The 16,628-nt window shown below is 39.6% G+C and overlaps 1 protein-coding gene across 2 annotated transcripts in view; it reads left to right on the top strand.

The window, feature by feature from the left end:
* Window positions 1-16,628, top strand: part of LOC124124878 — an 87,882-nt gene that overhangs the window by 55,290 nt on the left and 15,964 nt on the right. Inside the window, exons 2-3 of one of the 2 annotated variants that reach the window (XM_046488166.2) lie at window positions 12,115-12,170; window positions 14,706-14,711. In XM_046488166.2, coding sequence (XP_046344122.1) covers window positions 12,115-12,170; window positions 14,706-14,711 — 62 coding nt within the window. The remainder of the gene's footprint in view (window positions 1-12,114; window positions 12,171-14,705; window positions 14,712-16,628) is intronic. The other variant, XM_046488167.2, reaches the window with a different exon arrangement.

Below are 16,628 nucleotides of genomic sequence, written 5' to 3'. Positions count from 1 at the left end.
TCTTGTAAGGGAGCATCGGATTTTGACGAGCAACGTCACAGAGACGTGGAAGGACGATGTTAGCCAGGCTATCATTTGCTATCTGAACGTCTTTGTCGGCCGAAAAAATGAGTTGAATGAGTCACGATTATGCAGATTAGACACATCGTGGTTCATTTTGTTCAACACGGATTACGACCCTCCCAATACACCTTAAACACATACATAAACCATTTCTATTTACCGTTGTCATTTATCAGATCTGTGTGTTATAACCTTTTTGAAGCACATAATCTATACTGTCATGACTGATCCTATTCAAGGTGAAAACGTAATGTGAATTTATGATGCATATATAGGTTCTTTCAAACGATGCAAGGGGGCACGGGTGGCCCAGTTGTCTAAGGCGCCGCGATTCGCTGTGCAGAGTTGCGTCCCTTGGGCACGCAAGAAACTTATGATTGTGGGTTCGAATCCCGGTCCGCCCCGAATATGTGACAGCACCATACCCGTCTTCGTGGGTTTCACCGAAGTGGTAAACGTCAGAGACCTGCATCACTTCGGGCTTTCCTCCCACATTAAGCTGACACGCCGCGATATAACTGGAATACTGTTAAAACGGCTTAAACCCGACTCACTCACTCAAACGATGCATGTGTTTTTCCAAAGCAATGAAAACTGAGTGGATAACCAAAGATGCTGAAATATATGTTAGAACCAACTGCACACATGATGTTAACTCGGGGATCGATTAAAACAATCACTGTGTTTATTTTTTGCCCGGATGTAACCTACTTAACAGTCCTCAAACCCGAGCAAAACACGCCGTTTCAAAACGATACATGCACTGATTGAATAATGTTCGGAAACTGGGTATCTATTTCAAACAATCAACTGGACGTATCTGCCAACGACCAAACACACAAACATGTCGATTCCCCTTCTGCACACGTGATTAGGTGAAAAGCCACCACGGTTTACTGATGGGGAACCTAGGACAGCGTTATCACTTCTGATGCCTGTTACAAGGCAATGAAGCCAGCGTCTTCTTGTTTGCTGCCAGGATTGTCTCTTGCTTTCCCTCTCAAGTAGTTTACCCACAGATCGAGCGTCCACACTTTGGAGGAAATCTTTCTCAAGAGCTAGATCAAAGGGTTAGGTTCCTAGCAGGGTTCTTCAACCTTCGCTCTGACGACTATCCTTCAGCTGCCTCCCAAAAAGCCCACCCGAGCAGAAGGTGTTCCTCCTCTAGGACCAAGGGGAGAAATCGGCTATAACGGCATTGATCAACGGAACAAAGTTTAATGAAGCGCAATGGGAACACTTATCCCACTCGTTATGTGGTAAAAAGAGGGCATATGAGTTTGTTATGCTTCGGCCCGGCCCCTTCAAGCCACAAGGGCTTAGTATCGATCAGAGAATCAACAGCTAATGAAGCTGCGGTGTGATAGAGGCGGGGGATGAGGGATGGGACATAAGAGGGGGGATGACAGTGGGAAGCGTTTGACAGGGGGAGTCAATGTCTCTCACATCTGTTATGTATCCACAATCACGCCAGTCTCCAAATTTAAGAATGCCTGAGAATATATATTTTGGGAGAAAATGGATTAATGTGAATCTCGTTATAGTGTTATGTGTCAATGGGTTAGAAAAGATAAGGAGGACATTCCCCCGAATAGTTGTATCACCACCTACTTAGCCCTGTCATACATAGAAGAGATCTGTTAGCATCTGTATTGATGTATGAACCGGGGGTGATGGATATCATTACAGTCGGAATTTGAATGAATTTAAGTTTTACACTACTGTCGTCATTCAGCAGGAGAGCCCGAACTTGAGTTCACACATTGTACAAACTTGGCCGTGGTCGAAATTCTGTTTTTATCATTTTCAGTCAACGCTTTAACCAGGTGGCTACCTCATCCCCCTGATGGAATACGAAGAAATCATTTACATTACATACAAGTATTAATTAAGAAATATACGACTCGTGGTTGTTGATTATCGTACAATGAACACTGTAGGGAGAATAAACCACTCGGGGCGCATTATGTAGAGCCTCTTTAAAGATGATGATAAAATGTACAAGCTTTAAAAGTATTTACCCGTATTTTAGTAATGATGACTCCCTCAACAGAACAGACCTCGGCAAGTCCATTTTATGCACAGGTGGGTATTTCCCACATATTCTCACAATCCTCACGTCGATAACCTGTACCGTTTCTCCCAATACCGATTGTCATATCTCTCCCGTTTTTGGATGCAATCGTTAGGCCATCGCGTTTATCTGCGTTGCCCAACTACATCTATGGGGAACAACAAACGAGACACTCCCCTCTCAAAAATAACGTCGTTCAATACTTAGTATATGACGTCATCAAGTTTCAAGCATATGTTCGAATCTCGAGAAATGACGTCATGATAGAACATTGTTTCGTAGCCACGAGTGAAAATATCTCCTTTTCCCCCGTCACGAGATGAGAGAAACATGATATTTCACGAGACATATGGAATATCCTACTTATATATTCTTCTTCTGTGGATATCTACCGGGAATTCATATTATTAATTACAAATGTAAAACCTTAAGACGTAAATTCTCCCCACCTAACACACAGGGGCGGTTCACTACCCATTGTATTTGCGACTTAAAAAGTAGTTTCGTGTTTGCAAACATTATAAACAAAAGTATCAAAAAGTATTTCGGGTCACGAAAAATCTTTATCATACATTTAGATATCATTATATACAAAAAAAAACCAGGAGACCGCTGTCGGAAGCGAAAGAATACAAGTAACAAAAATGGCCTTTGCGAAACGAATAGTCTCGATTGACGACTTAAATGAGACATTTACAGTTTATAACGATACATTTTCGAGAGAATAACAAACGTCAAGAAGTGATATTAACTCCATTAATGACCATCTGTCATTATTTTGCCTTGTCAATTTGGAACTAATGTAAAAAGGACGTTTGTGTACGGGCTAGACACTTACGATAAAGGGAGACAATTTAAGGGGAGGTAACTCTTGTATGACAATAGTTCCATGAAGTGTTATGTTCACTGCAGTGAACTATCAAGTGTTATGTTCACTGCAATGAAACTTCAGAAAACTCAGTCTTTCACACTGAAGTATATAATAAACCACACTTCGTACTCCATTGTACTTTGCGATTTATAGCGTAGCTATCTTATATTGTCAAATAATAAGTGCATGTTCCCCTCATTCCCGTCCCTAGTTTTTATTCCGGTCCATGTTTAGTCTTGAAACCAAATCACAATAAATTATCTGTATAGTTTCAGAACAACTAGCATGACCAGTGTACAATTATTTTTTGTAAAAACCCCAGGCAAACGTAATATTTCCAGCATTTCTGTATCCAAAGTACCAACCAAACCACCCCACTACAACCCAACCCCACTCCACCCCTGCCACACCATGGGCAGATACAGCTTTTTTGAAAAGGGGGGTGCACAATTAAGATCTATTTATTGTCTTTGGTGGTAATTCATACACACACACACACACACACACACACACACACACACACACACACACACACACACACACACCTCTGTATCCGCCCATGCACACCCCTACTCTTTCTATATCCCACACCCCACACACATCCCCACCCCGACACAATAAAAAGGGTAGGTCCCTACACGACGAAGAGAAGATATCTTCATCACCAAGAACTGGCTTGCTGTTCTTTAACAGCTTTGGCTACATGCTTCACCAAGTCAATGTCTTCACCCACAAAAGATACTCGTACACTTAAATTTTACCATTCATAAATTTCTCGTGTCGTTGTTTGATTTCAACAGCCTATTTGTATCTTTCACCATCATTCAATAATAATTGATGCACCTTCTTCCTGGTACCAGAAACCTATGATTGTGGGTTCGAATCCAGGTTCGCCCCGACTATGTTTCTAGGTTTGTCAGCACCATACCCGTGCTCGATGGTTCCACCTAAGTGGTAAACGCCTGAGACCTGCATCACTTCGGGCTTTTAGCTGACACGCTGGATATAACTGGGATACTGGTAAAAGCGGCGTTAAAACCCAACTCACTCACTCACTCCTGGTAAAATTTAACTTGCTCCTCATAAGACACCCACGTCATAGAGCCTGCGATTAAACCAACACTAGTTGATCTTGTAGTTTTATGCAATCAAACGTCACAGTTGCAAAACCCCAACATGATCATGTTTGAAGTGACGACACGTAATGTTTGCTCAGACACTGTAATAGCCTTCAGAAACAAAAACCTCTGTTGGAACAAGCGCGGCCCCATTAGCGAGACATGAAAGGGTTTGTCTGCTACACTCTACCAGTCTGCAGACATCCTGATCTTCGCATGTTGGCCACGGTAAATGTTGTTAATGATATCAAGCTATTCTGTACGACCATATAGATTTTGACGACTATCGATATCCTCCTGAGGAGACACACACATACATGATTATGGTTATATAAACCAAGATGTCCACTTTGGATAAACAAATTACAAATGCTGACGTATTGATCACGATCGTAACAAGATAATCAAACTAATTACATGGTTTGTCCTTTAATCTAAGCGTCCTTTAGACAGAAACTAACGCTGTGTCTATGAAGTGATCTTCATTTCAAATGGTTGTTTCCGGTTTATTACATCGCTTATGCACTTTCATTGACAGTTTGGCAGCTTCTGTCCGTTGCAGTATAGACCTACCGTTTAATCAGACTGTTTTTGTCACCTGGTATTTCATTTCGATAATTTCAAACATCAATGTTTCCGAGAGATATTTTTTTTATAATCTCAGTATCAACAAACACGTAATGGTTATTACAGTGATAGGTTTCTGTAGATTTAATCCAGCTGATTGCGTTTATTGAACGTTAACACTTAAATGCTTATTCTGATGCCACACTAACTGTTGACACATATGTGGGACAATCATATTCGCAGATACGTGAATTGTGATTCAAATACTGATACAATATTCATTTTACAGGGGGCGGCGGGGTAGCCTAGTGGTTAAAGCGTTCGCCCGGGTTCGATTTAAACATGGATATGATGTGTGAAGCCCATTTCTGGTGTCCCCTGCCGTGATATTGTTTTGAATATTGCTAAAAGCGGGGTAATACTTTACTCACCCACTTGCTCTTCCTATCAACAACGGGTCGGTCAGGTAGCCTAGTGGTTAAAGCATTCGCTCGTCACGCCGAAGACCCGGGTTCGAATCCCGACATGGGTACAATGTGTGAAGCCCATTTCTGGTGTCCCACGCCGTGATATTGCTGGAATATTGCTAAAAGCGGCGTAAATCAAACTCACTCACTCACTCACTCCTTTCAACAACAGTTTTGCTTGGCCCGTGACAAAAATGGTGTCCGATGCAATTCCCTATTTTGACTTGTACCATAGGTTCCCCTGTTTTGTTTTCTTTCAGGTGAACAATTGACTTGCCTTTGCATGTGTTTGTGACGGGTGCAACCGGTGGGGCAGGATACGCTCACCTTTTCGCGAACACCTGGTATCATTACTATTTGATAGTGGTTCGTAAACACATGCTCATGATATAGTCGGAATCGTACAATTGACCCTGCTTTGTGAAGAGATTTCTATTGAATATGGAAAGGGTTTTGTCGATTTATTATTTCGAATATTGCTTACTGTGACACAGCTGTTTTGAGTCAAGTCATTATCTTGTTTCGATTTTTTTGAATTTCGGACTTATGACTTTGTTAATGGTGGTATGCATAAATATTGATTTGCTGGACTACAAATGAAAACAGATTACCATATCATAAGTGTCTGTGACCCATAACATTAAAATATCTTAAACGTCGGATGTATATACCAGTGCCATTTCGGATATAAAGTGGATTTAAAGAAGATGGATTGAGTTCAATTATTTAGACCAGATGCCTCATAAATCCCTACAGCTGTCCAACGAATGGACTAGGCTGATTTAATTGTCACAGAAATACACATCTGTTCGCATTTCACTTTCAGACGATGTGTCAGGTGCATATTGGTATATGGGACATATTCCGAAGTATGCGGCTAAGCTATGTGATTAAAATGATAGCGTAATTGCGTTGTTTATGAAATTTTGTTTCGGCATGAATGTAATTTGCTTTTATTCCAACAGCTACTGTTGTTTTCAAGTTGTACAGTGTTTCTTTTCATTGTCAATAGATGACTTTTTATTCAGCATGTAACGTTTGAAATACCATTCGGTGTTATATAACTTCTTTAAGTATGTGAAGAATGCATCACAATTCGAGTTGATTACATTTTAAACACTTTTCTTTCTACAATTTGGCTTTCTTTAAAAAGGATATTTTATTGGGTTGTAACACACTGAGAAAAACTTATCGTTTTCAAAAGTACTTTTTAGAACAACTCAATATAACCAACAACCGTAGAAATATATGCTACATTTCTGTAAACTGGCTTGAATGTGATGGTAGGGCATGACACCTGACGCCATCATCGTATAACACTGTGACAACAGCAACATAAGCCAGCGATCTTCTGTGCTTGATGTCTAGAATCAGGATTCAGGAAGTTACACTATACAAGCAACATACTGCTTGTTATTAAGGTAGTATGAAGTATTAATGAGTCGCTTCATACATGTAATCAAACTAAATGTCATTTGTTATCGCACTATTGTTTAAACATTGATATCCAAGTATCAGCCATATTTCCGCTTGTAATGAAATGAGTTTCTCGGTAGAGTGATATCATCCTTAATGTTCGCAATTAAAGTAGTAAACTATAACATACTATCATCTGTCATGGCTTCTATAAATCACCTGACTATGTCCAATAATCAACATATGTTTCTTACCGTACGTAGGAGGTCATAGGCCTATACACGCATACTACTTTATATATGTTACAGGAAACAAGTATAATCAGTGATTAAGTCTAATAACTGGAAATTTCAGTGATTATGTCTAATAACTGATTCACTCGGTGGTTATGTCTAATTACTGAAATCTTCAGTAATTAGACATAATCACGGAAATGAACCAAGGGATTTTATACTTGTTTACTGAAAGCATATCCCTGCCTTTTTATAATAACTTGTGAGAAGGCTTCATAATCCTGTCCTAAGCCAATCTCCTGTAAACAAACAGAATCTTACGACAAGCATAGTCACCTTTTACGGAAAGCATGGGTTGCTGAAGACCTATTCTACCCTGGATCTTCACGGGTCGATTTACATTTTTTAATATTATTATCAAACCCTCCATCAGAAGAAATCTCTGCTAAAAGAAATCGACTGTACGAATCCGACTGGATCATGAACATGTGTTTATGAATCACTGTAGTGATGATACCAGGTGTTCGCGAAACGGTCAGCGTATCCTGCCCCACTGGTGGCACCCGTCACAAACACATGCAAAGGCAAGTCAATGATTCACCTCAAAAAAACACCAGAACATACGGTACAAATCAAATAGCAAAATTGCATCGGACATCATTTTTGTCAATCAATTTGAAAATGCCCTCTTCATGTCTACAATAAAACCTTTTTGAAGGCTTTACAGAGGCCTTGAATGTTGCAATCCTGATCAAACAACTTTTGAGCAAGAGTCGTATGACGCTCTTTTAAATCTTGGTAGTAAGAACCTGCTTGATTGTACCTCAAAGGTTGTGAAATGTAAACACCAAAGGCTGGAGCTGCTGGAATATTAGTCTACGTAAAGAAATAGTTGACTGTTGGAAAGTTGAAGTCATCCCTCTTGTCATACAGTATTGTGGAGCGGGTTTTTTTCCCTCTGAATCTTTATGTTAAGATCTAAATATAAAACAGCCGTGGTTCAGGGGGGTAAATCAGACGATATCAGACCATAGACATACCTGAAGCTAAAGTTAAACTGAGAAGTATTGTTTTCTCAGTAAGCTACGGACTGTATTTACTTTCATTTTTGATCAATTGTCCCGAACCTCTGAAAATAGATATATGACCGTGTCTGTGGTCACAACGTTTTGTAGGAAAAGACCCAAGGGTCAAGGAGTGAAGTTTTTCCATGAGTTTTTTCCGTCATGTTGGATAGTGGTATACAAAGTTGAAATATCTAATGTTTTGACAGAATTGAACTTGGTTCTTTTCTGAGATTGCTAAAAGTCAAGCAAATCCTTTGAGTTTTTTTAGAATCCATATGGTATTAATTCCACTTGTCTCAAATACTTTCTGTGTATTTTTAAAAAGTCCTTACTTGATTGTATTAAGGATTATGGTTAATCTTTGAGATAGCGATTTGATGGTACATTTCCTGGACCCAGCAATAGATCTCTCTTTGTGCGGATTTTAAGGAGCTTTGGAATCCAGTACAAAAGAGGAATAGACACATGTTCAGGTTTTAGGGTCAAAAGTTAATAATACAGAAATGTATTGGATGAAGATAATGATTAACACACAAGTACATATCGTTTAACCTCTGTGTGTCAGAGTTTATAAACTGTGAATTAGAATTTACAATTTGTTAATTCCAGTCATAGCCATAGACCCGTGAAGATTCCGGGGTAGAATAGGTCTTCAGCAACCCATGCTTGCCGTAAAAGGTGACTATGCTTGTCGTAAAAGGCGACTAACGGGATCGGGTGGTCAGGCTCGCTGACTTGGTTGATGCATGTCATCGATCCCAATTGCGTGGATCGATGCTCATGATATCAATCACTGGATTGTCTGGTCCAGACTCGATTATTTACAGACCGCCGTCATATAGCTGGAATATCGCTGAGTGCGGCGTTAAACAACCAACCAACCAACCATAGCCATATAATTGTTAAACTTAAAATGAATAATCCGTCGTCAATGACAAAGAACAGAATTGCCTTCAAGTTCGAAGGAAACAGCAGCAAGATTGTTGATGCGGCGTTAAAGAATATTCACTCACTCACTCACATTCAAAGCCTTTCTGATCAAACATGTTTGCATCTGAAGAATGACAAGGTGTCAGAAGATGTAACCTTTAATGCGCTAAGTACTAGCAAACGAGTCCATGTTAAATATCAACAATCTCAATAACGCCACCGAGAGAAAAGAGACGAGTCTTGAAATCGACTTCCAATACTGAATAATAGATTTAACAATATAATCATTACACTCTCTTCCTGATAAATTATTTTGATATTGTTTCAACTTAGTAGCAACAATCGTTGTCATAATTCATTGATAGGACAAATGTGCAGACAATGATTATACACTAAATATCTGAAACTCACATTTCTTCTCCAAGTTAGAAAATCAATGTTTCCCCTGCAGACGATAGACATGCGTTAATTCATCACATCACCCCGCGACCAACACCGGTTTTTAGGACAAACCTCAGTGGACAAAAAGCCTCGAGTTTTTACTATCGATCATTCTGGCAAGCACATTTAGGGTTACATTGGAACACCTCTCACGTTGAGAGACACCGACGTCGAAACTTTCAAACCATCCGTCTGTGAATGTAACAAGTCTTTGAGCAATTAGAAGATTTATGTAGAAATGTGCACCCTGTCTTCGATAAATCCTTGCTTCTTGGTAGCGATGGCGTGACAACTAACAACACTGTTTCAATATTTGTTGTTCCGCCTCAGCGGACCGTCCTCCGTTGAATTCGTCTTATTTCGAGTAGCTCTGGTATTATGGTAAAGTGGTTGCTCCTTGTGAACACCTTGCATTAATCCTTGTCAATTACTGACTTGTTTTGCTGATTAATTGAGGGAATGTGTGCTCGAACGAAAGGGAGACAATGGAAAGTGTTCATCGGAGACGAAATTGCTTACAAAATGTATTTGGGATTTGTAGGACGAGTCGTGAAAGTAGTATTATCCTTTGGGGAATCCCGCATGGTTGTATTCTGTCTTGGTACGATACATTGCTCTCTCTCTCTCTCTCTCTCTCTCTCTCTCTCTCTCTCTCTCTCTCTCTCTCTCTCTCTCTCTCCCCTATCTTGCTCTCTCTCTCTCTTCTCTCCCTCCCTCATTCCCTCTTGCACTCTTCTCTCTCTTCACTCTTCTCTCCCTCCCTATCTCGCTCTACCTCTCTCTCTCTCTCTCTCTCTCTCTCTCGCTCTACCTCTCTCTCTTCTCTCCCTCCCTCATTCCCTCTTTCACTCTTCTCTCTCTTCACTCTTCTCTCCCTCCCTATCTCGCTCTACCTCTCTCTCTCTCTCTCTCTCTCTCTCGCTCTACCTCTCTCTCTTCTCTCCTCCCTCATTCCCTCTTTTACTCTTCTCTCTCTTCACTCTTCTCTCCCTCCCTATCTCGCTCTACTTCTCTCTCTTCTCTCCCTCCCTCACTAGCTCTCGCTTACTCTTCTCTCTCTTCTCTCCCTCTCTTTCTTCTCCCCCCTCTCTCTCTCGCTCTACCTCTGTCTCTTCTCTCCCTCCTCATTCCCTCTCCCTCACTCTTCTCTCTCTTCTCTCCCCTCTCGTTCTTCTTTCCCTCCCTATCTCGCTCCACCTATCTCTTCTCTCCCTCCCTCACTCCCTCTCTCTCACTCTTCTCTGATATTGTCATGCCTAAATATGTTTGGGAAAAAACTGTTTTTAAATATAACTTTGCAATCATGACCCACTTGTGAATATATCAACTTGGTCTCGTCGCTATATGGCTGAAATAATTCCGATACGAAGTTAAATGTTAACTCCCTTCACTCGTCACTCTTCTCTCTTCTCCCCCACCCTCCCCAACCTCTCTCGTCACTTTTCTCTCTCCTTCTCTCGCTCCCTATCGCTCTATCTCTCTCTTCTCTCCCTCCCTCCCTCCCCAACCTCTCTCTCTCTCTCTCTCTCTCTCTCTCTCTCTCTCTCTCTCTCTCTCTCTCTCTCTCTCTCTCTCTCTCTCTCTCTGTGTCTGTCTCTCTCTTTTCTCTATAGAAGAACTATGGCACTACAAGGTACGTGCAGTTGACTTACAAAATGCCTCAACAACCCACCTCAAACTAGTTTATCTTGATCCATGGTTATACTTGGAAATAGTATCGCCTAAACTACATCGAAACAGTACTAACCTGTCTGCTTAGCATATATTGCCATAGTGACAATCGAAAACAAATGAAAACAAATGTATAAGACTAAACCATTAGGCGTCCCATCAATATACTGGAATGGAGCTGACGTCTGTATTTATAAATAAATTACCATTTCTTGTAGTTTGCATTCAATAGAGTGCATTATCAAACACTCCTGGAAACAAGACGCACCATGCTGCACACGACCATAAAGTCTGGGTCATTCGATATACAACATAATATGCAAATAACTTGCGTTATACGTGCACGTTATGAATAAAAGAGTGGTATTAATGGGTTATCAACGAGGTGGAGACATTTTGTATGGCTATGTTTGTTTTTTCTTAAGTATGGATTTTATAATGCGTTTCATATAGTTGCATGCATGCGTGCGTGCGTGTGCGTGTGTGTGTGTGAAATTTGACAATCAGAAAAGAACTGTGGGGATTGTGCCACAGTCCTCTGTAAGTACGTGCATTCATTTCTTCTTTATGACATAGGGCATTTCATGTGATTGTCACACACACACACACACACACACACACACACACACACACACACACACACACACACACACACACACACACACACACACACGCGCGCGCGCGCAAACACAAATAAACACATAAACACACATATACTCACAAAACCACAAATAAACAAATAAACACACACATACACACACGAACAAACAAAAAACTCACACACAAACACACCCTCACACAAACACAAACACAAACACACAATTAGAAACAAATATACATCTCTTTTTATGCCATTGGGCATATAATGTGATTGTCACACAAACACACATAAACAAACAAACACACACACATATATGCACACAAACAAGTAAAACCAGAGCCACAAACACGCACACACTCACTCAAACACACCCTCACACACACACACACACACACACACACACACACACACACACACACACACGAGCACGAGATCCGGCACTGCATTTAAAGTTTCTTAATTTCTTATGTCAGTGTCGGGTATACCAGTTACGAGTGCTAAAACTAACAGTAAAGTCCACTGATGTTTTATTTAATGGTTTTGTCATTAAACGTATCCTCATCTTATTGTCAGTTGTATTATTATCTGTTTTCAGCATACATCCCACAAGTTGAAGTCTCACAGCAGTCGTCACACGTGCTGAAAAGAGCGGTAGGTTCAATATAAAGCAAATATAAATCCATAGATACGTCAGAATGTCCAAAGTTCAAAGCAAAAGAACACTAAGATTACTTATTGCATAAGAATAAAGTGCAAAATGTTTATACTAATGTAATTTCATGAAAACACACTTGTGTTTACTTTGAATGAAATTTCGTTTTTAAAAGAAAATCGATACACAGAAAAAAACATGTTTGAGCATTGTCCGGATCCATTATGTTAATTAACATTGAATCAACTATAATCCATAGACAGTAAACACAAGTGTTCAGTTGCTCTCTTCAGTATAGTCACGGTAATGCCTGTTCGTCTGGATATTCTTTAGCGATGGAGGCACATGTTTCGTTTTAAAAGTCAATTAATAAGCCGTAAAAAACTACCATGGAACATATCAAATTCAGATGGTATACCCAGCTGCGTAACATTGATTGCAGAAATCTCGCAGCCAAAACAAACACACATTTATCACATAGGTATAACATGAATTTGATGCACAAGATCAATTGCACTGTTGAAACCAAAAGTTTTAGAAATTATTTGTAATTATTATTATTACAGTAAATTTCATTCTGAAAACATTTCTAAGTATTTATGTTTTTTGAAAAATATGATAAAAATCAGTAGAGGCATTGGGTTCATTGCCAGACATGATCAATTCGAAACTATGCCTTTGGACGTGTTAGTCAAGATTGTCAGTTCTGCATGTGTGCTCGGGAAAATTGTACCTTTTCTTTATAGATTAATATAATGTTTCAAGTACCAAAATGATCATAATCGTGGCGCGTTCCCTCCCATGTAACTGCTAAATCAGTACAGAGCGGAGAGAGTTTGAAAGAATGTGTTTACTTTTAACTCTGTTCAACATTCTAGTATTTGACCGGATTGCAATATGTGATCAGAGAAATTTGGATCTTGTGTTAATCTCTGTTATCATCGTGTCTCATTGATCCATTGTATGTTACAGCGTGTCATTATGTCCAACACGCATCTGATATGCGTTATTAGTAAAATGTACTACATGACATTACGTGTGTATTGTTCCTTCACGTGCTTGAATGTCGTAATTGTGTCTACTGTCAGAACCAGTGCATCTCATAGTTTTGATACGTGCAATGTCAAAACCAGTGCGTTCCATACTGTTGAAAGGTGTGCTGTTAAAACCAGTGCGTCCCTTACTGTTGACATGTCTATTGTAAAAACCAGTGCATCTCATAGTTTTGACAGGTGTGCTGTCAAAACCAGTGCGTCCCACGTGGTTGACATGTCTTTTGTCAAAACTAGAGCATCTCATAGGTTTGACATGTGTGATGTCAAAACCAGTGCGTCCCATACTGTTGACATGTCTATTGTAAAAACTCAGTGCATCTCATAGGATTGACATGTGTGATGTCAAAACCAGTGCGTCCCATACTGTTGACATGTTTACTTCAAAACCAGTGCGTCCCATACTGTCTTGTCAAAACCAGTACATCCCATACTGTTGACATGTTCACTTCAAAACCAGTGCGTCCCATACTGTCTTGTCAAAACCAGTGTATCCCATACTGTTCACGTGTGCACTGTCATAACATGAGCACTGAACACTGTTAACATGTCTACTGTCAGAAACAGTGTATCCAATACTCCAATGTATGTAACTACTATTTGTGCTGTTTTCACACTAGAGTATTCATTGTCTGAAAGCTTTATTGTTTTTTACTTTTCATAACGTTTGACAACATTGTCAGAACATACACTGACTTCTACAAGAAACAAAAAACTTCAGTTTATAGTAGGTAATATTAAAATGTTTTCATCCAAATGACAAAACAAGATCCGGTAGGATGCCGGGTAAGAATAGGTTCCCAGCATCCTACATGTGTGCGCTGGACGTATAAGGCGACTTATGGATCGGTTGGTCAGGTGTGGTGACTTGGTTGATTGTGTGTCATGCTAGCCAATCACTGGATTGGCTAGTACAGACTCGATTATTAACAGACCGCCGTCATTCAGCTGGACCATTAACATCAAACATAGCCAAAAAATCAAAATGACTAAAATGCAGAAATGTAACTATGATTCAATTAATTTTTATACGTCCACATTTAGGGCATCGTTTCTAGTTGTTATGCTCAGTTCCTAACTGCAACCAATCAGTTTCCTGTCGACCAATCAGTTAACACAAATTCGTTTATTAATTTCCTCTCGACTTTTTTCTCGCACTCGACCTCGGGGGAAACTGAAAAAATAAGCAAGAATCATTTTCATTGTCTGTTTGCCATAAATGTGAAACAAATAGTATTTGCTATCTTTACCATTTGACGGTCTTCCGGCCCAAGGCTACGAGAAACACTCAAATGAAAAAAGGTTGCTCCTAATTATATCAAGAGTTCTTTTCTGTGTATAACCTGAAGAAAATGACCTTCAACATCAAAATGAAATGCAGGTATCTGTGACAAAGGGTAGCCTTCTTTGTCGAAGGTAGTTTCTGTTTCTATGTACGGAGTGACTAACAATCGTTCCCTCTGTTTCCCAACCTCTGTTTAGTACATGGTAAGTAGGACGGTTCTACCTAGGCACATGTGTAGCCATAGTACATTGTCGGCACATTGCACACAGCACGTTGCACACTCACAAGGCAACGGAACTAGATGCTTGTGATACTATATGTATGCCAACGAATATATTTCCTTCTATAAATCAATAAGTGTTGAAGTTTCGTTTCGTAAAATGAATCACTTGATAAAACCACAATGCATTTCATACCATGCATGTGATGTCCACTCCTATAATTTGATTGTTTTAGACGAAAGTGCCAGGAAACCGATAAAGAATCACTTTTAAACACATACTTCAAAATCACGTTAATCCAGACTCCTAACTTTCGAAGACCCTATTTCTGGACGTTTGGTGTCAGGAACGTCAACTCATAATTTGAGTGACGTAACGTAATACCCATGATCCCCAAATCCCAACAATTTTACTGGCAACGATGACGTCTGGATTTGTGAAATGCCACACTATATGTGGTTCAGGTATTGACCACTCCCACAACCCACACCCACACCCACACCCACACCCACACCCTCCACCCCACCGCCCATCACTTGGGAATTGCAAAAGCAAACGTATTATCCCTTTGCGCTGAAAGACAATTATAAATATTTTCTTTGCAAAAAATACCTCGGAAAAATGGTGCAAATATATTCGTTGGCATGTTATCCGTAGAGAAGTGGCCTGTCCTTTTTTGTGTAGCTAGTAACATCTTTATATAATTGTCTTCACACTAGGGCCATGTCCCGGTGAGTGCGGGTTATTTTACCCTGTTTATTATATACTATATATTCTTTTTCAAACTACATCCCTCCACATATATAACTGCATGTAGTCGTTCAGTTCAGCCATATCGTTTTGAAGTATATTAAAATTAAAATGCATCTGCAATGGTTAGAAGATACGTCATAATCAATTCTCCATTGATGCTTAAAATTTATGTGTTTATACTGAGAGTTTTTTAATATGATGATTGTTATCAAAGTATCCTTACAGAACATTAAGTAAATATGACGTTTTTATGCAGTACTGATACTAACGTAACGCCAGGCTTTAAATTGCATGTTGTAAACGGTCACACCCACTGTTCCTATAGATTGTCCATATTGACAATAATCTATCACTTCATTACCCTCTGTTTATGGTGTTTGATGTAAGTGTTATTCCCCTGTGTGAGGCGCACACATATCGCAAAATGCATTGACGACGATTTTATCATCAAAGACAAGGGTCATCGATCGACATCAGTGTAATGTAATTTTATAAAACCGTTTCTTGTTTGTCAAATGTCTGTTCAATTATGTGTTCGGTGTGATTATTTCATCGTGTGTGTGAAATCCGTGGGTTTTTCAATGAAAAACGCTGGGGTATGAGGATCGTGACGAGGATAATGGATCTTAGCGATGTCGTCTGTGTTTTTATTACCCATGGGGATTGGAGGAGCGGGGGTGATATTTTTGGCAATATTGTCAGGTGTGCATTACATTATAGCGATTCTCAATCAATGCTGATTTGTCAGTTGTAGTGATGCAAGTCTTATGATACGTTCTGATCTATATTTGCAAATTATTACATATTTCATTCCTGTTATCTTCTGAGGTTGATATATGTGTTTAGGACTTTCACCATGTCACGGGTGTGCCAATTATGATTTTTAAGAAATATTTTAAGAAAAAAAGGTTAAACTTTAAATACATGTACTGCCTAACAGGAATGCTACAGCATCAATACTTATCTTCTGAATTATCAAGTTTATTTGGCACAAAACAGTGTAGTATTATTTATCGTTACTCAGCGATATGCTATTTATAACTTGTTCATCCGAATCATGTCTATTGACTTTCGACGATTGTGCCGAAAAATCGGATGAGTGGAGCTGTTGAAGTCGAAATGACTTGGAATTCGCTAACCATATCA

The sequence above is a fragment of the Haliotis rufescens genome, unplaced genomic scaffold (assembly GCF_023055435.1).
Source record: "Haliotis rufescens isolate VD_foot unplaced genomic scaffold, xgHalRufe1.0.p SCAF_6, whole genome shotgun sequence".
Lineage (NCBI taxonomy): Eukaryota > Metazoa > Mollusca > Gastropoda > Lepetellida > Haliotidae > Haliotis > Haliotis rufescens.
Note: the sequence above shows the minus strand (reverse complement) of the source record. Positions and strands in the feature narration are given on the sequence as shown.